The sequence below is a fragment of the Alternaria metachromatica genome (assembly GCF_023757995.1).
Source record: "Alternaria metachromatica strain BMP 0045 chromosome Unknown scaffold_13, whole genome shotgun sequence".
In the NCBI taxonomy this organism is placed as follows: Eukaryota; Fungi; Ascomycota; class Dothideomycetes; order Pleosporales; family Pleosporaceae; genus Alternaria; species Alternaria metachromatica.
The window spans coordinates 922,271-950,105 of NW_026055504.1; the positions used below are offsets into that span (position 1 = coordinate 922,271).

The 27,835-nt window shown below is 54.0% G+C and overlaps 9 protein-coding genes across 9 annotated transcripts; 4 read left to right on the top strand and 5 right to left on the bottom strand.

Annotated features, from left to right (window-relative positions):
* Positions 1-5,577: 5,577 nt before the first annotated feature.
* Positions 5,578-7,197, bottom strand: J4E83_006314 (uncharacterized protein; the record flags this gene model as incomplete). Its single annotated transcript, XM_049333228.1, has 1 exon — positions 5,578-7,197. One exon carries the CDS (start codon positions 7,195-7,197, stop codon positions 5,578-5,580), a length of 1,620 nt encoding a protein of 539 aa, XP_049187918.1.
* Positions 7,198-8,954: 1,757 nt separating this feature from the next.
* Positions 8,955-10,633, bottom strand: J4E83_006315 (uncharacterized protein; the record flags this gene model as incomplete). Its single annotated transcript, XM_049333229.1, has 2 exons — positions 8,955-10,314; positions 10,626-10,633. 2 exons carry the CDS (start codon positions 10,631-10,633, stop codon positions 8,955-8,957), a joined length of 1,368 nt encoding a protein of 455 aa, XP_049187919.1.
* Positions 10,634-12,618: 1,985 nt separating this feature from the next.
* J4E83_006316 (uncharacterized protein) lies at positions 12,619-13,958 on the top strand (the record flags this gene model as incomplete). The annotated part of the gene is made up of 2 exons (XM_049333230.1): positions 12,619-12,627; positions 12,750-13,958. The coding sequence occupies 2 exons, from the start codon at positions 12,619-12,621 to the stop codon at positions 13,956-13,958; spliced, it is 1,218 nt and encodes a 405-aa protein (XP_049187920.1).
* Positions 13,959-14,571: 613 nt separating this feature from the next.
* Positions 14,572-18,262, bottom strand: J4E83_006317 (uncharacterized protein; the record flags this gene model as incomplete). Its single annotated transcript, XM_049333231.1, has 3 exons — positions 14,572-15,689; positions 15,743-16,145; positions 16,193-18,262. 3 exons carry the CDS (start codon positions 18,260-18,262, stop codon positions 14,572-14,574), a joined length of 3,591 nt encoding a protein of 1,196 aa, XP_049187921.1.
* A 329-nt stretch (positions 18,263-18,591) lies between these two features.
* J4E83_006318 (uncharacterized protein) lies at positions 18,592-19,528 on the top strand (the record flags this gene model as incomplete). Its single annotated transcript, XM_049333232.1, has 2 exons — positions 18,592-18,612; positions 18,668-19,528. The coding sequence occupies 2 exons, from the start codon at positions 18,592-18,594 to the stop codon at positions 19,526-19,528; spliced, it is 882 nt and encodes a 293-aa protein (XP_049187922.1).
* Positions 19,529-19,703: 175 nt separating this feature from the next.
* Positions 19,704-20,884, bottom strand: J4E83_006319 (uncharacterized protein; the record flags this gene model as incomplete). The annotated part of the gene is made up of 2 exons (XM_049333233.1): positions 19,704-19,870; positions 19,921-20,884. 2 exons carry the CDS (start codon positions 20,882-20,884, stop codon positions 19,704-19,706), a joined length of 1,131 nt encoding a protein of 376 aa, XP_049187923.1.
* A 623-nt stretch (positions 20,885-21,507) lies between these two features.
* Positions 21,508-23,214, top strand: J4E83_006320 (uncharacterized protein; the record flags this gene model as incomplete). The annotated part of the gene is made up of 2 exons (XM_049333234.1): positions 21,508-21,723; positions 21,769-23,214. 2 exons carry the CDS (start codon positions 21,508-21,510, stop codon positions 23,212-23,214), a joined length of 1,662 nt encoding a protein of 553 aa, XP_049187924.1.
* Positions 23,215-23,645: 431 nt separating this feature from the next.
* On the top strand, positions 23,646-24,744 carry J4E83_006321 (uncharacterized protein; the record flags this gene model as incomplete). The annotated part of the gene is made up of 2 exons (XM_049333235.1): positions 23,646-23,786; positions 23,836-24,744. 2 exons carry the CDS (start codon positions 23,646-23,648, stop codon positions 24,742-24,744), a joined length of 1,050 nt encoding a protein of 349 aa, XP_049187925.1.
* Positions 24,745-25,056: 312 nt separating this feature from the next.
* PRP16 (DEAH-box RNA helicase prp16) lies at positions 25,057-27,801 on the bottom strand (the record flags this gene model as incomplete). The annotated part of the gene is made up of 1 exon (XM_049333236.1): positions 25,057-27,801. One exon carries the CDS (start codon positions 27,799-27,801, stop codon positions 25,057-25,059), a length of 2,745 nt encoding a protein of 914 aa, XP_049187926.1.
* Between the last annotated feature and the right edge of the window lie 34 nt (positions 27,802-27,835).

The following is a 27,835-nucleotide window of genomic DNA, read 5'->3' on the forward strand; positions in this document are numbered from 1 at the left end:
CATGCGGCAGACGGCTATCTCCATATAGCGACCGAAGCAATAGAGTTAGTTCAGGTCTTCCCTCAAGATCCTGCTCAGCATCAGTACGGCAGGAACATTGACCCATGGTGCTTTGATGACAGCGAAACCATCGGTACCATGCAGAACAAAAACTTCTTTGGTTGCAGTATGACCACATACCAACCCGACGAGAGTAGGATGATACTTACAAACAACACCGAATTTGTCGCGTTGTTGGATGAAGGCTACGGAAAAGGCATCATGAACTTTACTGAGGAGACTACTGGACGCCAATACGCGGTTGTTGGTCCAACGATGTCGCCCTCCGAAACAGACTGGCAGGCGACATCCTACGCCATATCGTCCCAGTGTGCGCCTATACCTGCTACCGCCTGCGATATCCAGGTGAACTCGAACGTAACTACTGACCTTGGACTTCCAATAGTGCCCTTCGGCTGCTCCATCGCTCGCGGCTCACCGATAGACTTTTCAGGGGGCTACATAGGCGACTCATTCTTATACACCTTTTTTGATTTCCACAAGCACTTAAGCGAAGGCGGCAAGCCATTTGGTGGGGTGGAAGGGTTGTATTTTCACCCTGAGAACGAGGCCAAGTCCATTATACCAAGCATAACAAAACAGGAGAGGGCTCAAATGTTCCCTAGCACGTGGAGATGGAACGCAGCCGTTAGTCTGGATTTAGACAGCATGGACGGCTTACCAAGAGACATGATCGGCAAAGCCTGGCCGATGAAGCCCGCGTATTGGAATTACGTAATGGTTGTTGCATGTAACTCAACAGGTGAGTACCAGTTACCGAAGAACGCTGCACCGTCGTTGTTCTTCACCTAATAGGTCTTTCTAGTCTACGATGTCACATATAGTGCTACTGGTGGTACAATCAAAAAGTTGGAGGCACATGAGAGTAACTCGACTGTGGCGGGTATCTCAATCCTTCCCTCTGTCGATAGCACGGGAAACCTGGCGGACTTCAAGTACAGCGTTTTGCGGCAAGCCAATCCTCCAATATATTTGGAACAGTGGATCTCAGCCTTAGAACTTGGGATGAGCACCATGTTCGCCCTTCCTTTAGTGGTGCACACGGTGCCGGCAGACACTATTCTAGTGCAGACAAGAGCCACGAAGATTATGACTAGAGCGCCTGTCGCTGCTGTCTGGCTGCTGATTCTAGCAAATCTGTTCTTCGCGGCTCTCGGAATTGTACTTGCCGTTATGGCCTGGAGGACAGCCGACCAAGACATTTACCAAGTCAGGACGCGGCTTGGTGTTCCCGGATTAGCGGCTGCTCTCTTCGAGAGGAACTCCGAGAACCGCATCGTCAAGTCTGACAAGGAGTTGTTCCAAGAGAACGATAGGGATGGACTACCGCTGGTTCTTGTTGGAGTTCAGCATACCGTTACTGGAGGCATGGCGTGGTCACTTCGCGACAACCAAACTGGTCGCCCATGTTTGGTGGACGGAGCGAAGATGTCGACTGCTCACATCAGTGATGCCACGCGCTCGACTTCAGAAGAGACGACCAGCACTGAGGAGGTCGTCCGCAAATCCGACAGCTCCGGTAATGAGGCTGCGGAACACCAACCAATCTCCGTCGTACCTTCAGAGCCTGTAACTCAATTTGACGTTGTCAGCCCGATTGAACAACCTACTCACTGGGTGTAAAGAGGGATACCTACAGCCGTGGTCTCCCGACCCATGCGACAACCATAAGTGTGTATGGCAGAGAGGGAAGGCGAGCCTTTGGCTACAGTTTGACACGGAGGCTGCCCAGGTGTGCGAATTTCTGACGATCTCAACGCGAGAAGCAAGGCGGCTGGAACCTTAATATCATTATGAATAGATTCATATTATGGGTATTACTGTTGAGACTGAAAGCAGAGTGCACTGAATCGATGGTGTTGCCTCGGCTTCCCCATTCTGCTACTGGCGTGACGTCACCGAACCCTGCAATATAGCCCGAACCGACCCCGGGACCCTACCACCCATCCCCATTATTACATCAATATCAACCTCCAAAGAGACTAGAGGATCTTTCAGCTACCTGTAATGATGATGTACAGGCCTCATAAACAGGGATATGCTACAAGACAGAGACATGCTACAAGTTCGCGTCCGCCGTCGATCGACAATCTGGCGCACCTGGCAGATACAACACCGGACTTTGGGGTAACGTCCGTAACAACAGACTAATTTCTCTCGTTAAATCCACTGCGGTTCTGGTTCCGTATCTGCCCTGCGTCGGGACGTGCTCATGAACGACACTTGCCGTGATACTGTAACCACCATGGTTTGCTGTCATCGCCCACCAACCTTTCCTCCGCTTCTTCATTACATCTGTCTATTCGTTCTACGAAAAAAGACACAAGGTGTCAATGTTAGGGTCAACTATGCGAGACCAATGCGAGACGATCGAAGACGGACACGGCGATCAAACTGACAGTTGTGACATGGCACATGCGGGAGTACCCCGGACCGCCACTTTACCACCGCGTGATGGCGAGAAGGCCGACGAGAGCAGCATCAAGGATGAAAGAAGCGACATCCTCGATATTTCAGGACAGGCTGGTTCAGGCGACAAGCTGAACAAATGGCAGGCGTCGCTGATCTACATCACGAATCAGGTAGGCATAGGTATATTGGGTTTGCCTGCGGCATTGCAAACTCTCGGGTTAATCCCAGGAACCATCTGCATTATCGGGCTAGGTAATTTAGACACCAGAAGAACGGAAACTATAAGCTATTTGCTAACATGAGTTCTGGTAGGCATCACGGTCATGCATACAGCATACGTTCTACTCCAGTTCTTCAGGAGATACCCTTCGGTCTTGAGTTGCGTCGACTGTTTCAGAATTATCGGCGGTGCCCCTCTGGCTACTACTGTCGGCATTGGCTTCGTGCTCAACCAGCTCTTTGCTTGCTCATCCGCCGTTATCACAATAAGCATCGCGCTTAACAGCATCTCGGAGCATGCCATGTGCACCATCTTGTTCATTCTGATCCCTACTATCGTTTCTTGCGTTCTGTGTATGCCCAGACGCATGAAGTTTCTGGCGGATTTTGGCAGTAAGTCTAGCTCCTGGTTTGTCACGAGAAACGCTAATGTGTCGCAGTCCCTTGCACTATCTCGATCCTTGCAGCGACTATCGTCGTCATGGTTGCACTTGGTGTTGCTGGACCTAATGGTGCGCCACCAGGATGGGAGAAAGAGATCGTACTAATTGGTCATCCTTCCTTTGCGCGGGGTTTCACCTCCGTTCTCAACATCGCTTTCGCGTATGCCGGCAACCAGGCCTTCGTTACAGTCATGGCGGAGATGCAAGACCCGTCAAAAGACTTCATGCCTTCCGCGTTCATTCTACAGGGCTTCGCAATTCCCATGTATACAATCGTTGGAACAGTCGTTTATGCATTGGCTGGACAATACACAACCAGTCCAGCGCTCGGTGCAGCACCTGTGATGATAGCCAAGATCGCGTATGGTCTTCTCCTACCTACGCTACTTGGAACATCGCTGGTGTTTGGCCATACATCGATCAAATACATGTTCATCGAGTGCTTACGCTTCATAGGCAGAGAGCGCGAGTACGGCCAAAACACCAGGCAGACCTGGACAATGTGGCTCGGTATTGGCGTCAGTTTCTGGACCCTTGTATTCCTTCTCGCAAACGCGATACCGCTCTTCCATGCCATCTTGTCGGTATCAGCCGCACTCTTCGTCTCTTGGTTTACCTTTGGGATTTCCGGAGTCATGTGGCTCTACCTCAACTGGGACGTTCAGTTCCGCGATTGGAAGAAGACGTGTTTGGCCAGTCTGAACTGGACGATCATCGCCTTAACTTTGTTTGCGAACGGTGTTGGTCTGTGGGCTTCAATTGAGCAGCTCGTAGCTGCGTACCATGATCCTCTCGTTCCTGTCGAAGGCTCGTTCACATGTGCTGATAATAGCGTTTGGGGGTAGCTAGGTATTCAGTCTTAGTTCTTGAGCTTTAGTATATAATTTAGTTCTCATGCGAGGAATACCAGAAGTAGAAGAAATGGACCCCTGGTATTCAACGCTGCGGCTCTGTCTTATGTTCAGTTTCAGTGTATGAATTCCTAAGACCAGACTGTAATGTGGACTTCCAGAGCGTGCTCGTTATTTACATGATGCCTTTGAATACAACTCGAACAGGCGCAATGTCTTCTCGTATTTGATGCAGAACGTCTTCCTCGTCTTGCCGAATTTCCTCATGCGTTCTTAGCTCGATTTCACTAATACCTGTCGTCGTCCACCAGATACCGAGAGTCACTCTTGCTGGTAAGGACCTTGCTTCTTGCAGAGCGTCTCTGATATCACTCGCGTACGTCATTCCACGCTCTCTTCTCAGATCAGCTCTCGACGTAGACGGCGGCGGTATCCTGTAATGCATGCGTTCAGTCGGCCGCGTTGCCTCCCGAGTTTCAATTCCCAGATCGAGTTCTTCCAATGCTGGGAAGCGTGCCAGAAGGGGGAAAACACGTTGGATCTCATCCAGAAGCTCCAGGCAGAAAGCTTTATGGACGCAGAAGAGCGTAATAATATTGTCTGGATCCAGCGATACGCGATCGATACTGAAGCTGGGAATTGTGATGTATTTGACCAGCTTCCTGTTCTCGACTCCGATTTGGCGATAGAATTCTCGTGCCACCCAGCGTATGGACTCTGAGCCGTTATGGAGGAAGAAGTTGAAACGGCTGAAGCAGTAGTTGAGAAGCTCGTCATGGACGATGCGGCTGACGAATACAAGGCCTTTAATGCTTTCGAGACCCTGCAGTTTATAGCCACCGTGTCGCTGTCGGACGCTCATATTGATTGTTCGACTCTGGAAACTTTGCGCGAGAAGATAGTGGTATATATGCTGGCGGATTTCGAGTGGTAGCCTGAGGAAGCCCGGGATGGTGGTTGCCATTGTTGATCACGTTGTCGATGTTCGGTTGTCCAGCGTAAGCAGCGATAGCGATTACTGCTCAAAGAACTTCCTGTTGATGGAATGTTCACGGAAGAGAGAAACGACTGGTAACACAGATGTCTATTCGCGGAAGTCTGGTTCGGATGCAGAGATCTTGATGCCTGCACCTGGAGGGCATGGTCTGTGCTCATGCGGCACAGCAACCCCGCAAACGGCCTACCAACTTCTGTACACAATGCTGTCGGTGACATCTCTCGACAGGCTTGCTTCTCCATGTTCAACTACGGGAGTGGGATTCGCACCGCCTGATCTCCGGCGTTGTCGCAGGATCCATGCCTGACATGCCACGTCTAAATTGCGTCCCACCGAGAAGATTAGCAACCTCCACCGACCCAAAACATGAGCGATTTTACGGCTGGGAACATTGCGCACATACCAAAGCTTGTTTGAACAAGATATTGCTATTTGTTTGCAAATAGATTAAACACTAAAAACTACCTCCAAGCCACCTTCGCTATCGACTTGCAGTAAACATAGTATGGTCAGAATGAAGACAGATGCAAGACGTGAACGCATAACGTAGCTAAACGTGATTGACAAAAGAGCTACGGGCTACATCATAGGGACTCTACAAAGAGACATCGATGGAGATGTTAAGTCCGTCGAGGAGGGCGTCGACGCAGCCAAAGTTCTGCTCAACGTTGAGGTCACCAGGCGCCTTCCAGCCGTCGTTGGCGAAGGAGAAAACGCAGGACTCGGGACCGACGCTCTCGAGAATCTTCTTCATGGCAGTCTTCTGCTCCTGGACACCGGCAACAGCCTTGCCGTTGGAGGTACCAGCGCTGGGCCAGCCGATCTCAGTGATGAACTTGCCCTTGGCAGCGGCCTCGGGGCAGACCTTGGCGGCTTGCTCGAGTTGCTGAGCAGCGAAGTCACCAGCCATGTCAGCGGTGACGGACTGGGTGAAGTAGGGGTGGATCTGGACGGTGAAGATGTCGATGTGGTCGCAGAGAGCATCACCAATCGTCTCCCACGAGCCAACAGTCTCGGTGGTGGTGATGGCAATGTCAGAGGGGAAGCCGGCGCCACGGAGCTCATCACGGACGTAGTCGAGGTAGGAACCAAGCTCGCTGACCTCGCAGTTACCGTTGAAGACGCACTCGTTTCCAACAATGACCATGGCGACAGAGTCCTTGGGGGCGTTCTCCTTGATGTCGTTCAACTGGTCGTTGGCGTAGCTGGAGAAGGGACCCTTTCCAGCCTTGCCACCGGCCTCGAGGAAGATGCCGTAGATGACCTTGAGTCCGTACTTGGTGCACTCAGGGACAACGTGCTCGAAGACACCGCAGTCAGTGCTGTAAGAGCGGATGGTGGTGAAACCGAGCTCAGAGATCTTCTTGATGTCGGCGGCGATCTCGTCGGCAGTCCTGCAGTTACCGTCGTTGGCGTAGGGAGTGTAGGTAATGGCCCACTTGTCGCCGTTGGTCTTGATGTGCTCACCGTTGTTGTAGCTGCCGGTGGGCTTGGGCTTGTCAGAGCCGTGGGTGGCGCTGGGAGTGGGCTTGGGCTTCTCAGCCTCCTTGGAGGAAGCAGGGACCTCAGGGGTGTAGGCAGGCTTGGACGCCTCGGGAACCTCAGGAACAGCAGGCTTGGAGACCTCAGGAACGGTGGGATAAGCGGGCTTGGAAGGAGCAGGTACCTCTGGAACCGCGGGCTTGGTGGTCTCGGGAACCTCAGGGACAGCGGGCTTAGTGACCTCAGGGACAGAGGGGTAAGCGGGCTTGGAGTTCTCTGGGACCGGGGCGGGGCCAGTGGGCTTTCCCTCCTCCTCAGTGCAGGTGGTGGAGGTCTCCGGGACAGCGGGGACAGCTGGGGTGGAGTGCTCTGGGACGGGAGCCGGGCCAGTGGGCTTGGGGGCCTCCATGGAGGAGGTCATGCCCTCCTCCTCAGTGCAGGTGGTGGAAGACTCCGGGACAGCGGGAACAGCTGGCTTGGAGGACTCGGGAACTGCGGGGTACGCAGGTGTGGAGGACATGGGCACCTCAGGCATCGCGGGCTTGGAAGACTCAGGCATCGCGGGCTTGCTGGACTCGGGAACCGCAGGGTAGCCGGGCATGGAAGATCCGGGTACTACGGGAACCGGACTGGAGGGAGCCGGAACGACGGGAGTGTACATGGAAGTCTTTCCCTCCTCAGTGCAGGAGGTGGAGGCGGTCTCCGCACCGACGGAAGTTGGGACGGCGGGCATGGTGGAGTTGGGAGCCATGGAGGGCACTGAATCATGTTAGTCGCTGTAAGACAATGGCCATGACTGTTCTTCTTCGTTCACGGCTCCTTCTGACATGGGTTTCACATACTTGCGGTTTCGTAGACGGTGGTGTAGACCGTGCAAACCTCCTCGGGAGCGTAAGCTCCACGGCGCATGTGGAATCCAGCATGAGCCTTGTGCTGCGCGGCAACAGCAGACCCAACGAGGGCAGCTGCAACGTAAGAGTAACGCATCTTGAACTTGTTTACGTGGTTTGGGATGGCTAGGGGTAGTGGTGATCGTCCGCTGAGCGAGTGAAGCGGGTAATATTAAGTAAAGTGTGTAATGAGTGACGGGGCACAAAGGCCAAGGGTGCTTGTCAACGAGGCTGGTGATGCGTAACTTGAAAGCCTTGCGTAGTGAGAAAAAGAAGGAAACCTTGGGGAACACAGCGGTTTTGACCTATGTGCCATGGCCTGTGAGCACCAGTTGGTGGAGAACTGCCTCTAAGGCGTTAGGTTAGGGGTCCTGGAAATTGGCGTGATCATTGTTGTACAAGAACGGCATGGGCGGCATCCTACGGCTCTATTGAGATCGTGATGTGCTCCGAGCGGAAATGAGTCTGGGGTATAATTGTCGTGTTAGGTCGAGGGTGGGTCCAGTCTAGGTCGGGATGGGGCTAGCCTACTTTCACCCTGAGCAACCCTCCCGCGCAGGAGAGAGCGTCACGGCAACAAACACCACACCAAGTCTTTGCGCCAACTCCACCGGGGAACGAGTGAACTCTATCGCAGCATAGCCACTTGTTGCATTTCTCTTAGTTGCCATGTGCCCGATAACCGTTTTGGTAAGACCATCCTCGTGTCGCTAATTAGGACCCATCGGATGGTTCCATCCTCATCAAATCCACGGCAACGCGCATATCAGCAATCACAAGCAGCAATCGCGAACGGCTAATCTTTGTGCAGCTCGTAGTAGAGCAAGGGCACAGCTTGCGCCACCATGCAGGTACAGAACGACCTGTGCAGGGTTCTACCTACCGGGCGTTCTTTAATTGGCCGAAAGCCGCATCGAAGGGTTGGGGTGGAAGTTCAGGCGGTGCTGGATGTTGGTGCGTGCCCCTTTTCTCTCACGACTCAAGAGCGGCCGGCGCCTTATTACCGCGCCCACCGCTATTGATGGACATCACTAAACTCTCCGCTTGACGATACCGCGTTCTTCGGCAGACAGACACCCGCGAGCTGCTAAACATAGATGTGGCTAGGTGGATTTTTTTCGTGCGCATGAATACGGTGTGTATGTCAACTTTACGAGCGGCGATCCATCGCAATTACAATGGCGCGTAGTCAGTTGTACCAAGCGCTGAGAGCCTTGGGTGCCTGGTCGGCATTGGCTACATAAATCGGTGCCGAGCGATTGAACAAGAAGTCAGGCGACCACTCTGTACCCGCGCTGACAGCCCTTTCGTCCTATACCAATTGTCGACCATTCAAGCTAGAATATGTAGCAAGCAAGCTCCAGCATTCGTCGCATCGTTGGTGTTCCTACGGCTTCCTCCGGTCCTCTACTCACACCCCAGGGATGGTCAGGTTATACACTTGTGGATTTGCATACAACTTGAGAACTGTAGTGAGTCGAGTATGTATTGTTATGCCACGAAATACCGTAATGTAGATCCAATTCCTCCAGGGCTACTTCGAGAACATCACTACGACCCAGTCTTCTGATCCACCCCCAGAGTCTGGACTCCCACCTCCCTACTTCGCAACGACCTCATCCTGCCTGTAGTACTTCGATTTGATCATGTCGGCAAAATGCTTAGCTCCATCTCGACTGAAATGCCCCTCTTTCCCCTTTACCGTTTTGACTGCCGCCTTTGTGGACCGTGGAAACATTTCCTCCTCGTAGTCCTTCACAGCAGCATCCAGAGATTTCTCTCCACGGCACACTTTGACAATCTCCTTCCCCAATACCAACGCGTCTTTCATGCCCGTGTTAACTCCTAGTCCGGCAAATGGAGTGAAGACATGCGCAGCGTCGCCGATAAGGGTAACGCCTGAGCGAGAGGGCCAGCGAAATCCAACCGGCAGCTCGTACAGATTGCGAGGAATGAGACTGTCTTCATCAGAGGACATGATGACACGCTTGAGGTCATCGTGGATATGAGAGAGGTAGCGGTCGACAAAAGTGTTGCGCGCCGTCGCTTTGTTATCCCAATCGATGCCACAGGTCTGCAAGAAATCCTCTGGTGCATGCACGCTGGCGTATGTCCCTAGGCTACCATCACCTTGCCGTTGGGACTGCACCGCGCAACACTCCCCAAAAGCGAACATCGAGCCCGAGCCGACGTAGTCGAGCAGCCAGGGATCGGCCTTGATGTCTTTGCACCACACTGCGATAGAAGCTATACCTGAGTACTGTGGCATTTGGTCGGTGAGAAGTTTGCGAACCTTGGACCATGCGCCATCTCCCCCGACCACGAGATCGAATCCGGACTCTTTCGTGCCGTCTGAGAAGTGCAGGTCGTATTTTCCCTCTCCTTCAGCAGAGGGCACGACTTCTTTCAACTTCTTTTCGAATTGTACGGACCCCTCCTTCAGGTTCTCGAACATGAGCGTCGCCAACGCCATTCGATCGATCTCAGGCCTTCCCTCAAACTTCTCATCTTCTTTGATGTCTTGCTTGTCAACGCCATTCTCATCCCAGAGTACGTCTCCGTCCAAAGTCACAACCTTCATGCAGTCGCTCTCTGGACGTGCATGTTTGGCGAACGGTTCCCATAGCCCTGCTTCTTTGATGGCGAGCTGACCGGATTCTGGGTGGAGGTCCAGGGAGCCGCCTTGCGTGCGGAGTTCTGACGCGGACTCGAAGATGATGAAGGGGATAGAATGCTTTTGAAGGATGTTGGCGAGGGTTAGAGAGGCAGGGCCGGCGCCAACTAAGCCAATCTTGGGTTGAAAGGGTTTCATGATTGATCCCATGGCTATGCAGGGGAGTAGCAGTTCGTTGACTGGTGTCTTGATGGACTTGGGTAGATGTTCGCGGTTCTCTGGTGACGACAAGTTCTTCAATTGTAAGTGCAGGGCGTGAGCAGAGCGGAAAGTAGTATAAATGGAGCTTCGCGAATCAAGATCCAATATGACTGATATCATACCTTCAAACCTCGCGATATATACATCTACACCTGTTCTGCTGCCTAGTTCAAGCATCACGTGTCTCGTCCTCGCGCGGACTCTCGGATCGCGAATGCGTACACAGCGCGAGTTTGACGCGTCGGGCCCGAAACTGCACGAAGTGCCGAAAGTTTGCGCCTCGAAAGCCAGCCGTCACAGACATGGATTCAGAGACTGGGGATGACCTTCGAGATGCCATTGCCTTCGCCATCAATTGATGGACTGTTCCAGAGGGCCTGGAAATGCATAACTCACATGTGCATGAGGGTCGTTCGAGATCAACGTGGCTCGACAGTCGCGTGAGTCCAGCCAATTTAGTGCTTACTGAGAGCAAATAAGGTTACATGTCGCAACGCGCCTTATCTGCGTCAAGCTTTGAGCCAAGTGATGTTCGGTGAATGCTGTGCCTGCAGCCGCAAGCCGTTGGAACGAGATGCGAAAGGAGCAATCACATGATGCCATTGTTCTTCTTCTTCGAAGGGAACTGGTATGAGCTCCATGCGTTGGGATCTGATCGAGTTGCTTTTTCTTGTACTGCGCGATCGCTGTCCGCAATTACCTACGTCAGTCTAAAAGCATTCTACGATTCGAAGTGATTTCCTACATCGCATCCAAGATCCAGTCGCCAAATGAGGCGGATCCTGTTTAAAGACCTCCACGCTCAGAGTTGTGCGCACGTGAAATATCTGTTCGTGTGTGCCGTGTTGTTGTTGGAACGTGCTGCCGGGTCCATAATTCCTGACACCCAACAGGAGATAAGACCCTGGCAAGCTTGCGAATCCAGAACCCGGCACGTCATCGCAATGCGATGATCATGCCAAACCCAGCCCTCCTCCGACCCTCCCCAGACCGGCTCTCTTGCTAGCCAGGGCAATATTATGGACTGTGTTTCCAATCCTTACTTTGACGGCATCAAAAGCAGCCTCAGGTGCCTGAACGAACTTACTGGTGTCGATATCTTGGACCAGAGCAACCCACTCAGGGTCAGGCTCAGCCAGGTTCCAAGCGATGCTGACGTGGAAATATTGCGAATAATCATGGCTTTGAGGCTCATTCTTGTCGACCTTCCTCCGCTTCGGACCGTCATTAGAGTCATGGCTCTCCTTCGGACCGTCTCCCACTCCGCCTGTATACAGACCTGGATGACCGCTGTATTGGGTCGCGTCGTTGCATGCTTGTAGCAGGCGGTTAAGTTCGTTGAGCCGTGACTTCTTAATGCCAAGGACCAAAAACCATCGATTGCGATCGAAGTTGGACACCCATTTCAAGTTCTGAAACTCAAAATTGAAAGCGCGCACTGCGGACCGCCGCACAGCAACACTTAATGATTCCAGAAAAGGCTCTCTGCTATCGGTGTTGATTTGCAAGGTGCGCGACAAGGAGACATGAAGAGGTAGCGACGCACCCAGTTCTGATTGAAGAGATGGCATGATCTCTGGTACGGGCAGTTTCTTCGTTCGCTTGGCATTTTCAAGATCAATAGTATCTCTCACATGCTGTAGTAGGCTGTGTAGAGCATCAGACTCAGGCTGTGTAGGTATCCCTCGAACGCGTTAGTCTGTCGTCCATATTGGTGGTGAATATTTCTGGGTATCCTTACACTCTAAGTAAACATGACTAGGCCACTTGCCCTCGACGTGAGGTACAGCCCGTTTTCGTCCACCGTGTAGGCTTGGGTTGTCGCTAGTGCTGACGCGCGCATTTGTCGCGTAGAGGTCGTGAAAGGCTGGCGGAAGCGGTGGCAGGGCATCCCCAGAGGCGCTGTGCTTGCGCTTCGATGTAGGTTTGGCGGCAGATTGTGCCGTCTGGGCAGAGGCATCGAGGCTCTTATCATCATCATCCGAGGCAGAATCTGGATAATCGACCAGCGACATGGCGGGCTGGATCGTGATGGTGAGGGATCATCGTAGCTGTCGTCACTCGTGGAGAGGACCAAGCGGCGGACCCACTTGCAGCCTAGCGCATCCGCATGACGTATGGCAGCGATTGGGCCGCTCTTTCCACCAAGAGCGGACAAGAAGAAATCTGACGCAGGGCCGCGACTGCGAACCGATGATGTACGCGTCCACGGTACCTGCCAAGTCAGGCCTTTATGTAGTTCGCTCTCCCTCCCGTCACCTGTTCTTTCCTCTCGTATCCATTTAGCACCTGACCCTCGTCTGACCACTAATCTCCAATACTACAACTACTCAACCTTCCCAAGTTCGCCAACTATCAAACACTAGCACACAAACCTACCATCATGGCAATGGACGCAGTAAGTATTCATCTCCCGTTTGTTCCGGGCACCTGGTTGGACTGTACTGTGCCTCCCACGTGCGCCGGCACGACTCATCCAGCGCGATATATCATCTTTAGACATTGAAACTGACTTAGCAGGCCCATCATGCGTTAATCGATCCTCTGATCGAACCAGACCCAAGCGACGAGACTGGCCTCAACAGCCACTTCCGCTCCACATATGCTCCCGCAGCACCCATCACACCGCCCGGATCCGCTGGAGACGCCAAAGGCCACCCAACCGTCAATGTCCACAACACCGGCAGTTCCGTCGAGACCAACCCATTCCGCCGTTCCCGGGCTTCATCCGAGGCAAAGGGCGCTTCGGCATCAGTATCGCAGGTTGGGCAGACTACACCGCAGAGTAGGAGGTATGACTACCCATCCCCTCCTGCCTCTGCAAGCCCCAGACGTGCCCATTTCTCCGACAACCACCGCGCGGAAATCTTCGGACCCATGAACGGAAGCCGGCCCCGACGATCCAGCGAAAATGCCCCTGCATCCATGAAGAAGAGCGGAGTTACGCGCGACCGCTCAGGCTCATTGAGAGAGCGCTATCCTGGTGACAAGTCACACAGGCCTCTTGACCAATTGCGTCATGATGAGAAAGTTGCTCACCGTGCTCCCCATCTTAGGAAAAAGAACTTCCAAGGCGCCGACGTCATCGACCGTCTCGACAAGGCACCTTTCGGTCGGTACCACCACGAGGGCCCGTACGACGCTGCCAGTCTCGCTCGTAACCGCGTCGAGAAATACAGTCCCCTCGCGGCGGTCAAGGACTCGAACGAGGAGGCTTTGAGGGCTACTCCACGGGAGAACATCGTCGACTCTGTACAGAGGCATCGTCCCTTGGAGGGAGTCGCCATCGTACCACCTGGCATGGCTGATCGTTTCGGAAGAGTACTCAATTATGAAGAGGGTGCTGACCTGATGCGAGAGCCTGGAGCTGACTACCGTCGCTGGCCTGGTGTTGTATGTTCTCCAACCATTCTTAGGCTGAACTTCGCTAACACATCGCAGGAATACCACCCAGACGATCTCAAGGGCAAGGGCGAACCTTCCTACTCCATCGAGAAGGCTCTGAAGGACCACAAGCGCTTCGGCGACAGCGGCACAGAGATGACTACCCGCAGCTCTCGCACTCGCAGCGTTGGCCATGCCGAAGCACCCGGCATCGTCCCTTCCGTCGCTACCGACGCTGAAGCCTCTGGCATCGGCCGCAGCAACACCACTGGCCGCAGTGTCGGCGGCGCGATCAAGAGGCGTCTCGGTAGCATCCGTCGTCGCAAGCAAGAAGCCGAGATCTAGGGGATCTCGCTCTTCCCACGCTCCAAGCGCTTTTCCGAGGTTCCACACGCACACGTAACGGCTTGATACCCATTCCGTTTTGAGCGACTTTTCGAAATTGTATACATACGCATGGCATACTGACGCATATTGAGCGTCATTGTTTTTCATTCTGTTTTGCGTTCGACGGTGTTAGCGCATAGATGACGTACATTCATGGTATATCATAGTTTGCGCCGCATATGGGGGCTCGACAGGAGCCGTGTACGATATACGAGTAGTCTTTAGTAGGTTACGATTAATGACACATAACTTGACTAAACTTGTGCCAAATGGTCAACATGCATGGTATATGTTGTAATTGATATTATCTACTATCTATGACACCTACGCAAGCAATGAGCAAGAACGACTACCCAATCGCATACCCACCCAATGCCTACGCCAAACAACATCTCCCAACCCAACGCACGTAATACAAAACGCCTGCTGACTACATAACGACATGCAAACTCCATAATGCGCGCTGAAATATGCAACAAGGCGCGCCAAAAAAAAACAGCAAACGGGTAACAACATCAACCAGCCCAATACGCCACATTAACGAGAAAAGGATACCTCTCCTCCCCTCCCATCACATAAAACTCATCTTAACCTCCTTCTCCTGCCCAAAATCATCCTCAAACTCGTCAGCCCAAGCATTATGTCCTAGATCACCAGTAGTAGACTGCGTAGGACCCAAACTACTCGCATGTGATTCCGTCTTCGCCGAGCGCAACGGAGGACGTTCAGCAGGGCCTCCTGCAGCATCGTCCCAAGACGGCTGAGTAGCATCTGCACTCCAAGGCTGAGCAGTACCAGAGTTATTTTTACTGGGTGTGCCCGAGTCCCAGGGCGAGGATGTGCCGGAGCGACTTGGTTGTAGTGGTAAAGGTGATGCGGGGAGGGGGTATTTATTCGGTGTTGTAGCAGAGGACGGGGGGTCGCGGAACGAGGTGTCGAATGTCATTTCCATTTGACCCGCGCCGGGGTCGTCGAATTCGTCGTATTCGTCGTAGTGGCCGTTGGATGAAGGAGAAGATTTCCTGGCTTCTGTACTTGGTATGCCTAGACTGTCGTTGTAGCTCTTCGTTTCCCTAAGCGTCGAGTACGGACTTGTTGTCTGGGATGGGGATACGGTTGCGATGTCGATCTTCATGGGTGGGAGCGTGCTCTTGATTTCTTTGATCTCGAACTCGGCTTCGGCGTTGTATTCTTTGCTTTCGGCGGCTAGAGTTGCTACTTCCTTTCGGATTGCGTCGATGTCGAACATGACCTGGTTCTCTGCGAGTTTCGCTGGGTCTTGGTCTACGTCTAGCTTCCGGTGGCCTGGCGGAGCGGCGGTGGAGTGTTCGTCGTAGACTTCCCAGTCTTTCTTGTCGGCCTTCTTCTTCTTCCACCAGCTTAGTTTGCCGCCTTTCTTCTCCTTCTCTTGTGCCTTCTTCTCCAGGTCCTTTCGCGCTTCTTCGATCTCGTTGATAAGCTCACGCTGGCGGATCTCGTGGTTCTCCGGGTCTGGATCTTCGATCTCGGCGAATTCGTCGGATTCAACCAGCCAGCCAACTTCGCGGAGTAGCTTGGGCATGGCGGCACGGTAGGCCATGTGGCCGGGGACCAACTCGGTCACGTTTACGTTCTCGATGGTCGGGATCTGGACAGGCGCGAGACCAGCTACGCGCATTACACCACCACTGGTAGCACGGAAAAGGTAGCCTGGACAAACTGTTAGCAGCTGACGACAAGTAGAAGAAAGATGTGCGACATACCCAAGATCCAGTCATTGGTAGCATACCCATTGACAAACCTTCCAGGTACGACAGATCTTGCCCTGATGTACTCATCATGCTTGGCTACTGCCGGTGTACCGAACATGTATACGTTCTGCACAATACCAAACGCCCCTCGATTCGCAAGTTCTTTCAGACATGAGAAGATGACTCTTGAGCCTAATGAGAACCCGACAAGGGTGACAGGTCGTGTCCCGAGGTTGCGATCGATGAGTGAGTCTGCAAGAATCAGTCCAGCCATGTCTGCTCGCGCCTGCGAAACGATCCACGGATTATCGATAAGGTAAGAAAGCTTGGTCAAAGCCAGGGGAAGTGTCATGGCGGCCATGAGAGCTGTAAGGACGGTACTTCCCAAAACTTGTTGGAGACCTTGTGTGAGAGCCTGTCGTGGTCAGTAAGCACCTTTGCAGTTTGCATATATAAACTCACTTCAGTGGCAAGGATGTTGATTGTGTCACCCATACTTCTCAGCATCTCAGGTTCCCATAGCACGGAATATATATCGCCCATGATGGGATCGACCGTACTGTACGGAAGACGAACATCGTCAACCTTTCCGTTCATCCAGCCTGCCAACGTAATGATGAGATGCGTTCTCTTGTTGTTGTGAAGCGGACGGTACTCGAACGTCTTGACAGCACCCGTTCGCCTGTTCATGGCTCGCACGCCGACAGTACTACCCGTGACTACACCAGTTGACGTGATGATAGCGGCACCGCCAGCCCCAGCTAGGAAACTACTCGTACCTGCCACACCAATTGTCGTAAAGCCCGCAGCGAGACCAGCACCAATAACTGGAGCAAGAAGTCCAGCAGATAATCCAATGACAAGACCACCGCCAACAGTTGCAAGACCCATGAATGCCAATCGCTTGTTGCGTGCCCGCTTAGCTCGGCTGACCATGTGTTCATCCTCGTTCCAGTTCTCTTTGTCTGCTTGTTCCTGCATCTCCAAAGCATCGGTGACACGCTTTTCGAAGCGACAAGCTTCCAGCCAGTCTACGCTGAGATATTGCCCAACTTGCTGAAACAGCTCCCGTGAACGTGAATCATAGACCGAGTCGGCGATGAGTACCAAGAACAAATCGCACAAGACGGTCCACCGCAAATCGATATCCAGGTTCTTACTAGTGGGAAGTTGTGACGGCGACCTGACTTCTGGATAATCAAAATCGTCATCCTGGTGCTCCTGGTACGGCGGGGGAGGCGGTGTTTGCAAGTCGTCTTGTGACTCCATCGTCGAAGCCCTCTTCAGTTTTGACTTCTCTGCGGGTGATTCCGGGCGCGGTGACGATATAGACGGTCTGGCAGAGTCTGATTCGTTTACCGTCTCGGCATCTTCGGCTGCGGGATTCTTTACTCGAGCATTCTGCATCAGTGCTGGTGTAAGGTCTCCAGGAACCACGCCGTGTTCAGACAATTGCTCGATCATGATCTGCTCAGAGGCGTTGATGTCCATGTGCCCGTAAATCTTGACCATGATCTTCTGTGCCCACATTTTTGTAGTTCCTGACTGTAGCTCGAGCAGCTTCTTCATCTTCTTGTTGGTCGTTTCGAAGTTGGAGAACTTGCGTTCCATCTCCACCATGGCCAATCGTACCAGTCCGACGTATGCGACACGCTGTCCTTCAGTAAGGAGGTTCTTCGTCGCCTGCATTTGCGAGAGCGGATCCCGACCCTCCTCGTCTTCGTCGGCCAGTGCAGTACTCCTCTCCTTGAACAGATAGGCGGTGTTGTCGTCCATGCTCGTTTGCGAGTCAGCATCGTCGTCCATGATGACTCTGGTGTATCCTTTGGCGGCGCCTCCGACGTTGGCATAGCCGTGCATGTCTTCCAGCTCTTCCGTGTTCTCCTTCGCAATGAGCCTGTTGTCGTCGTCGTACATGTCGTATCGAGCGTATGCGGGCATAGTCTGCCATTCGCCGTCGTCTTCTTCCTTCTTCTCTTCCTTGACTTCTCTTTGTGACTGTATGACTGCATGCTGATGTGAATACTCGGATACGGTCGGAACGCTCGTTTGTTGGGGAAGTGAAGGCGCGACACTCGTGCTTGTGCGTGTTTCTGTGGGCTCGGGGGGCTTTGTAGGTTCGGGTGTGTTTTGCTTCGTTTCTACAGGCTTGTCTTCGGGTGCCTTGGGGTCGGTGTCCTCCACGGGCTCCTTCGCCTGCCCATTGACTTGCGGTGTCGCATCGCTGTCCTTCGCAGTAACCTCAGGTGCGACCTCAGGAAGCTTCTCCACCGTACTGTCTGCCTTGGCTTCTTCCTTTTCTTGTGCTGACACCGCGACTTCCTTCGGACTCGCTGCTGTAGCGGCTACGGCATCCTCAAACTTCTCCCCTTCCGAGTCGGAACTGTCCTCCACGGGCGTCCGCGGCCGCCTCTTCCGTATAGGCAGACCAAAATCATCGTATTCAACCGCTTCATTGGGCTCCTTCTTCACCTCCGCGGTCTCGGCATTATTTCCCTCATTCTTGGGGGCCGCGGCGGGGTTCTCGCTCATACTGGTGGGGACTACCGTGAGAAACGCATGGAGAGGCAGCTTCGCAGTCGTATCAACAGGGAAAAGCGCAGGGGCCGCCGTAGGAAGCAATTCCAATGTATGTGCGGGTACGTACAATATGTACAATTAGGCGTGGGATGCCCTGAGGCGGATTTACTAAAGCGGAGAGCAACGGGGGTGTCTCCAAGCCGCAGACGTCGCATACGGGGCTAGCGTCGCACGCGTGTGGCTGGTGCATGCGTTAGATTCCGCCCTCTGGGTCCAAACTTTGGCCGCATCCAACTTTTTTTCCCCGCGAGTAATCAACCACTCCCAAACACACAGTCGCCATGAAGTTGAAGCGCGCAAAGGTAAGCGACGGAATCTTATTGCACGTCCTCGAGCAGTCTACTAATCGCACCACAGGCGTACAAAAAGCAGCTCCACCAATACGAACTCAACTTCGGCTTCCGCGAACCCTACCAAGTCCTGCTCGATTCACAGATCCTCCAAGATGCCTACTCCTGCAAGATCGACCTCCTCGCGCGACTCCAGAAGATGCTCGGCGGACAGGTGAAGCCCATGATCACGACGTGCGACATGCGACACCTCTACCTCGCAGAACCCAAGAACGAGACCCTCATATTACAAGCCAAGGAGTACGAACGTCGGCGGTGCAACCATCAAGATTTGGAGAAGCCGCTGAGCACGCTGGAGTGCCTGAGCTCTGTGGTGGATCCCAAGGACAATGCGACAAACAAGCATCGATATGTCGTCGCCGCCAACGACCCAAGCACGCGCGCAAAGATGCGACAGATCGCCGGCGTACCCATCATATACCTGTCCAAGTCTATAGTGCTCATGGAGTCTATGGCTGATGTCACGGAGCAACACCGCGAGCGAGAAGAAAAATCAAAGTTCAAGTTGGGACTCAAGGGACAGCGGAAGCCAGATGCGGCCACGGCCCCGAAGAGGAAACGAGAAGATGAGGGACAAGGTGATCAATCTATTGGAGATCAGGCTACGGGAGACGCAAAGCCCAAGGCAAAGAAGCGCAAGGGCCCCAAGGGACCCAATCCGCTGAGCGTCAAGAAGCCGAAGAACGACAAGACGACCAAGCCCAGTGCTACCAAGAAGTCGCGGCCGTCTACATCTGAGACCAACGGTGGAGACAGTCAGAGGGGCGACCGGGAAGAATCAGCACCTCGTAAGAGGAGGCGGAAGCACAAGTCCAAGGCTGATGATGGCGGCGATGCGCCGGATGGAGGTGAGCCTGCCTCGCCATGATAGCTGGAGCAGGAGAACCTGGTCCAAGTGTGGGCCAACATGCGATACCCGACGTACTGGAGGCTGTCAGGTTTGAGAGCCGAATGGGCGGGACAACCTACCATGATCGTATGTCATGCATAATATAGGTCAATTGGGGCGAGTCCGTTGAAGGGAAAGACTCGCGATGGTAGTCCTATACTCTCTTGCCTTGCGCAAGGAGATCAGAGACCTTAGGCGGAAGAATAAGCGCACTCCGGTCGTTGCGCTTCACAAACTCGACCACGACTTCAGCAGTCTTTTCCGGGAGGTCTTCGTGGAGGAAATGCCCAGCAGCAGGGAAGACCTGGAGTTGAAATTTACCTGTATTACATTAGATACCTCATACAAAAGCGACAAGGCGATAGACATACCTTGCATCTGCCCAATCATCAGTTCCTTATCCAGCCTGTCGGTTCCAGCGAGCAGCAGCAACTTAGCACCCTTTCCGCTGAGGAACTTGCCGCTCATGCCCGTGAACCAGTTTTCCCAGTATGGCTCTGTGCTCGCGAGCTCCGTCCGCCATGCCCATCGCCCATCCGAGTTCTGTAGTAGCAGGCTTGGTACGCTTGCTCGCGCTGACTGGGGGTTGCGTATCGTTCGTGATCGGATGTGCCACTCGATAGCAGCAGGAAGCGAAGGGAACGACTTGGGCCTACTCGCAAGGTAAGTGTGCATATGTGCCAGTGTTTCCATGGCCGAGCCTTCGACAACATCAAGCACTCCAAAGCCCAGCAGCTTGTTTCCTAGTAAGCCCTTGTTCGCAGCGTCGGTGACGACTGCACCACCCAGACTGTGTCCTATCAACACAATCTGTGGGAGCTCTTTCCAGTTCATCTTGCTCTTGGTCAGCGACAGCATGTCGACCAAATCTTGACTGAGCTGCCCAATGCTCAGGTCGTTGTCCACTTCTCCACTAGCGTTCCATACTACACTTCCGTGGTCGCGTGCTTCGACAGCTAGGATCCCAATTTCTGGCATGGCCCTGCGAATCTCCTTGGCTGCCAGCGCAAAGGACATTGCTGAGCTCCCAGCGCCATGGTGGAGCACGACCAAGGGTGCTTTCGCTGTCGCCGGCGGTGTGAGGTATACATGAAACTTGGCATGCCCTGACCCATCCCTGCGCTGTTCAAGATAGAACTCCTGGGCGTAGTAGTCGGACCAATGTATTGCGGGGGCGGGTCTTAGTGTATTTGACGGTCTGACAGTACCGGTGCTAGACATTGACGATGCCGAAGACGAGTCATCTTCGTACTCGGGAGGCTCCTCCTGCAAGGGCTCCGGCGGTGGCAGGGAAGAAAGTTTAGTCTTTGCGAACTCTCTAGCCAAGCTGGACATGGTGGCTTGGGCGAGGCTGTATTTGTGTCGAAAAATCAGGGTTTCGTGAGCGTGGAGATCCGCCCGTCAGTGATTGGCCGCTAGCTTCTCTCGAGCGTTCCAATATGTCGTGGCCTGGAGGCGTGAGGGGAATTGACGCAGGCGGGGTGCTATCAGATAGACGGCAGGGATAAAGGCCAATGTCTTAGCGAGAGGCCGTTCGAGGCAAAAAGAGATGCATCGTGAAGCCCGTTTCGCAATCCAATGACGCAGCGGCGTTAGACGACAGTGAGATGCGGCACGAGGCTGGGCGGTACCGTGGAGATGGTTGGTACGTGGTAGGGATCGCTTGGAGGTTTCCGCGGGACGATCTAGCCTTCTGATGTGCGCTAGTCGCGAACTTGGATGAACTGTGATGATGACGTCGGTCGATCTTTGGCTTAGCGCGTCAAGCATAAGTAAAACCTCGGGCTCCACGCCCCCGGTCGCCTTCCTGGAAGCTTCACGAGCTTTGAATAGCTCCAATCTTTTCCAATCTCTCCTGGGACCCCTACGGATCCTTGCACATCACCGATAAGTGTTATCAACCGCTCAGACTACCATATCGCAGGTGTTTGTAGCTCCAAGAGCTCCCAATGCCCAGCATGTGGAAAGGAAACGACAACGACAATGGCGGCCAGGGTCTTCTGTCAGCTCAGGAACCCACACCCATTTCCAACGACGATGGAGCGTCGAGGTCCTCGCGCAGAAGTAATGGGGCGTCGAGAAGAAGCGAAGAGCCCACTGAGAGGACCCGTCTTCTCGACCGTCCTAGGCCACCACCCAACTCAGATGGCTACCTCGATCCAGATGACCCAGCTGTAAGTTGTTCGAGGTTCTTATCAATATTTATCTAACCATGGCAGGTGTCACCATACAACCTGTGGACTGTTCGCGCCATGCGATACTTGACCATCCTCTTCCTCGTAGTCACCTTCTTGTGGTGGGTGCTTTTGCTGGTCTCCATCTTCGTCTCCCCTCCTGGCCTACACACTCGTGGATCCGGCTTCTTCGACTTCGCCTACACATGTCTCACCCTTGGCAACCTTCTCGTCGCAACCATCTTCTTCGTTACTCCTGCCAGAGGTCTGCGCATCACCACGGCCATCATCGCTGGACTTCTAGCTATCGACATGATCCTCATCTTGGCCATTCCTCGCATCAGGCTCGAGGAAGGTTGGGTCGGTATCGCAAGTGTTGTCTGGGCTTTCGTCATGGCTGTTTGGTGCATTCTGACCGATCGTGTTGTTGCATACGGCAAGCACGAAGAGGAGGAACGTCTTACTGGCCGAGCCGAGACGCGTCGCACACTGAAGGAATGGCTTGCTGTTACCGTCGCTACGATTCTTACCGTCATTTTCATCGTCATCGTCATCTTGATGACTGGAACCCTCGGCATGCGTGGCCGCGACGCAACACTCAAGATGTATGGTGAACGCATCCTCGTAGACGGCGACAAGTACGCCGTTCATCTCGCCTGCGTCGGAAACGTAACCCAGACCCACGGCGTCAACGACCCTACCATCCTCCTCGAGGCGGGCGAATCGCCATTGGAGTACGACTTCGAGCACTGGGCCTACGCAGCTTACAAGAACGGTACCATCTCCCGCTACTGCTACTGGGACCGCCCCGGCTATGCTTTCTCTGACAACGCACCCTCCCCACATTCGGCCGGCATGTCCGCGGACGCATTCTCGGAAGCTCTTGCTAAGGCTGGAGAAGAGGGCCCTTATATTCTCGTCTCTGCGGGTACTGGCAGCATCGTCTCTCGTATCTTCAGCTCGCGTCACCTGAAGCAGGTTGTTGGCATCATGATGATCGACCCTCTCCACGAGGATCTTCTGCACCGCATCGGTGGTCCCGGCCGTGGTTTCATTCTCTGGGCTTGGGGTATCATCTCACCAATCGGTACTGTCCGTCTCGCAGGCGCGCTCTTCAAGGGTCGCACTCGTGAAGACCGTGTTTACGGCCGCAACGCGTACCAATCGGGCAAATACATCAAGGCGCAGCTCCAGGAGAACCTTGTCGCTGACAGCCTGACCAAGAACGAGGTCTCGTCTGCTAGGAACATTCAGAGCGCCAACACCCCACTCGTCGTCGTTTCCAGTGGTATCAAGGTCAAGACAGACTCTGAGTGGGAGCGAAAGCAGAAGGATCTGACTACTCTCACTGACAACCTCGTCAGCTGGGACATTGTCAACAAGGCACCTCATCAGGTCTGGGACACGCTCGACGGACGCACTGTGATGGAGAAGCGCCTCAAGCAGCTCGTCAAGGCTGCCGCTAAAGTCAAGAGCGAGGCTGAGGAGTAAAAGCATTTACCCATTGCAGCAAGATGCTCTTTGATAGCTTGGACGGGCTATCGCATGTTAGCGATACAATTTCGGAAAACTCTTCTCCTTTCAAAGTTGATGCTTCATCTCTATTGTGTTATGGGCTTTCCTTGGCATACCCTATGGCGTTGCATGGTTAGGTTTCTTGTCTTCTTTACATGTAGCACGAGCACATATCAGATACTAGTCTAATGTCTAAGATCATGTTCAATGACCGCAATTCCATTGATGTAGTCGCCACAATAGGTCATAAGCTAGACAGCTGATCCGTGAAAAGTAGCTGAGAGTCTTCAGCGTAGTTCATGTATGATCAACGAGACAGAATTACATGAACGTATTCTGCAATGCATACCGATCGATCAACTCTGTATACTCACACTCTCTTCTAAATACATACCCTAATCAACACCATGACTCGCACGGCCGGTCCTTGGTGTTTACGCAGCTCACTGCCACCGCCGCCGACTCTGTACGCCCCGGCCGAAAAGGCCTCTTGCGCTACGCCCCAGCCCACGTACTCTGACCAAGAGAACAGTGTGCCCGCGGGTCTGGTACGTTGCGAGGATATCGCCTCGGGAACACACTGCTGACATGCAACAGTTGCCTGCGGTCCTGTCGCCGCGTCGTGCCCGGCGAGAGCCTCTGGCCGTCAGGGAATCCTCCACCGCAGCCGCCAATGTGGACGACATGGCGTGGCTCGCTCAGCCAGACGAATCCCCAGTGCCGTCGCTCGGTCTGCGCCGCGGACCCGAGTATGTGGCTCCTCATCTGCGCCCTCGACGTGTGGGCAAGGGCAATGAGGTGGTCGTCTACGAGCCGCCTGCTCTCGCCGGCCCAGGCCCGATGGTCCTCCGTAGCGAGTCTCACCGCATATCGTACGTGCTTCCTGTCTTGCCGTCGAACAGAGCCGCCTGTACTAACCAGCCTCCTAGCAGTACGACGGCACCCCGGCGGCGCAAGCCTCGCAAGAGGAAGACGGCCTGGCCCAAGGCCAGTGAGATGAAGGCCATTCCTGGCTTCGACGATGTCGACAACCTGCTCACCACCGCGGTAGAGGGTCTCGCCAACGACACGACCGATCTGCGCCCCGCGAGGGACGACCACTGGCGGCCCAACCCCGAGACCTGGCCAGTCCACGCCCACTCCACCGCCACCGAATGGGAACAGCGCATTGCGCGGTGGCGAGACGGCCAGCCCCTTGAGTGCACGCAGTCTGGCTCGGTCTCCCTCTCCGCCAACAGCTTCCGCGAGGGCAAGGAGCTGGCACCCCGCTACTGGGTTGACGCTCCGAGCGAACCTTGGAAGGCCACCCAGCGCAAGGAGCCGGGTCATGGAGTGCGTTGGATGCGCCCGAGGAAGACACCGCCCCGCCTGTGCCTTGGTGGGATCGATATGAAGACGAAGAGGCTCCCCACGGCCATGGGCTTGCGCCGGTGTTTCTTCGCACTCTGCCGGTTCCTGACGCACGAGTCGACTCGGAAGAGGACCGCTGGCCTGGTGTGTCTTTGAAGCTTGCGTCCGCCGAGGCCAAGGTTGCGGCCAGACAGCAGCGCATCCAAGAGGAGCGGCGCCAGATCCTGGCGCGACGGAGCCGTCCTGTTGCCGAAACCGCGATGCCAGAACCCTACTCCGTATCTCGCCAACTTCACCCCGAAGGCGACATCCATGTCCGGCCCGTCTAGGCAGCAGACACTGTCGGCATCTTGTTATGTTGTACCCAGCCGACTCCCATGGAAGACGTGCCTCTTGCTAACACGAGCGATAGGAGATTTACATTCATCTTGTTCGTGTAAAGCTCTACACACATGCCATCCCTCCCATCTACCTCCTTCCAAACTTCTTCTTCCCAACAACCGGTCTCTTAACCACCCCATCCACATCCGCCTCTTTCTTCTTCACCACACCCACCTTCTTAACCACAGGCCCATTCTCCTCCTCCGCAATCCTCCTATCCTCATTCGCCTTGTCAGCCGCCATCTGCGCCTCCAGCTCAGCTTTCCTGTTGAACTCCGTTTCCATGATACGCTTATCCCTCGCTGAATACCCTTTTTCTTTGATGCTGTAGAAAACCGCGCCCATGTCTGCGAGCCAGTGTGGATCCACAGATGTGACACACGACATGTACTCTTTACTTGTGAGGATGAGTTCGTGATATACGACGTAGTCGGGCAAGTAGCCCAGACCGTACAGAGCAGACGTAGGGTGGAGTTGGATGGTAACGCTAGTGCGCAGGTTGATGTACTCGCCTATACCTTTCACTTTGGCGGCTTGGTGGTAGTAGCCTGAGCAGATGCATTTACGGATAACGTCCCAATCGGTACCACATGAGACGAGCTTCATCTTCTGCTTGGACATGATGTCGTAGATCTGGTCGCGGATTTCCTTTGCGCGGCGCAGCGCTTTGGGGTGCAGGAAGTGGCGGATGCACCAGCCGTCAGAGTAGCCGTTTACTTTCCATTGCGTGTAGACGTGTAGGAGGGTGAGGTGGTCAGACTCTGGGACGAAGAACTTCTCGCGCGCGGCGTCGGATTCTTCTTGGCGTTCTTTCGGGCGGTAGAAGACTGAGGGAACCGAGAGCATGGCGACGATTGTAAGCATTTCTTCACTGCATTCCATTTCTGTGGCAGTGATGATGAGTTTGGCGAGCGAGGGGTCCATGGGGAAAGCGGTCATGGTGCGGCCGAGTTCAGTGAGGTTGCCGATGTTGTCGAGGGCGCCGAGGGCCCAGAGATCGAAGAGAGAAGTTGTTATTGTATCTTGGGGTGGCGGGTCCATGAAGTCGAAGTCTAGCAAGTCTCGTACGCCGAGGGATTTGAGGAGAAGAACCGTATTGGCGAGGTTTGTCCGTTGGATCTCTGGGATGGTCTGAATGTAGAATTCATCCCTGAAAGCTCTCTCGGTGTACAAATGGAAACACTTTCCAGGTCCAGTACGTCCAGCGCGACCAGCACGTTGGGAGGCATTGGCCTGTGAGATGGGTGTGATCTGGAGCGTGTCCATACCCATCTTCGGGTTGTAAACCTTGAGCTTAGAAAATCCAGCATCCACCACATACATGATGCCGTCCACTGTCAAACTCGTTTCTGCAATGTTGGTGGCCACGATGACCTTGCGTACGCCAGGGGCTGCTCTGTCGAAGATCTTTGCTTGCAGATCAGCAGGCATCTGACTGTAGATTGGAAGAATGCTGAGTTTTGGCGGGTCGTTGAGAAGTTTCAGCCTTTCGGCGACCAGTTCGCATGTGATTTCAATGTCTTCCTGACCCGTCATGAAGACCAGAATATCGCCAGGCCCCTGGGAGACATGTATGGCGAGCACCTGCTTGACTGCGCTGTCGACATAGTCCTCGCATGGGGACCGCGAGTATTGGATGTCAACTGGAAATGTTCGCCCTGGAATTATGAACTCGGGAGCTCCTCCGTAGAAGCGCGAGAATCGTTCCGAGTTCATGGTAGCTGATGTGACGATTAGCTTGAGGTCTCTTCTGCGTGCCAGCACTTTTTTGAGAAGTCCCATCAGTACGTCGGTGTTCAAAGCTCTCTCGTGGGCCTCGTCCATGATGATGCAGGAGTATTTGTCCAGGTCCGGTTCCACCAATGACTCTCGGAGTAACACACCATCCGTCATGTACTTGATCTTGGTCTCCTTGCTGGTGCAGTCTTCGAAACGAATGGCATATCCGACCTGTCCACCAAGTTTCACCTCCATCTCTTCACTTACACGTTTCGCAACACTCATGGCTGCGACACGACGAGGCTGCGTGCATCCGATCAGCCCTTGTTTTGCGTACCCGTCCTCAAAAAGGAACTGGGTCAGTTGGGTCGTCTTTCCAGAACCCGTCTGACCGACCACGATAACGACTTGGTTGTCTCGAATAACGCGTAGGAGGTCTTCCCGGACTGCAAAGGCGGGAAGATATTGTCTCTGCTCTCTAAGCGTCTTGCTCTTACTGAAAGCACTCGCACCCTCTTGTTTGCTGAGATGCTGCGCAAACTTGCTGCCGCCCTGCTTCTCCTCGTCTTCTGGGCCTGGGGCAGCACTATCCGTGTCTTCTTCTTTGACCCCCATGATGTTTCCCAGCGTGGTTCCCTTCGCACTGGTAGCCTCCTGTGTCTGTTTCGCGCGCTCTTTCTGTTGACGTTTCTCCTTTACAACGCGGCTACCACGCCGACTGAAAACAGCCATATCGCTTTGCGGATCGCGTACGGCCGGAACGGGGTCGATTTGCTTGGTGAAGACAGTCTTTCCGTCCAGAAACGGAGGCTTCAAATCGTGCACAAGAATATGCACCCGCATCGCGTCCTCCTCGTCATCGAAGTCGTCGTCAAGGTGTCTCCTCTGGGCCACTCCAGACTGCAACATGCGGTTGGTTTCCCAAGCATCGACATCCTTCTGCTTCTGTTGCGCGCGCATACTTGCTCGGTTATTCTGTTTCTTCTCCGTCATAGCAGCCTCTCGTTGTGCATCCAGCCATGTGCTCTCGGCACCACCAAAGGGGTTGTGGGTATCGTCTCCGAAGGTGTGTCCATTCTCCTCACCGCCGTACCAGTCGCGATCCAGCGCCATGGAATCGAAGTCCTCCACCAGAGGTTCTGACCCT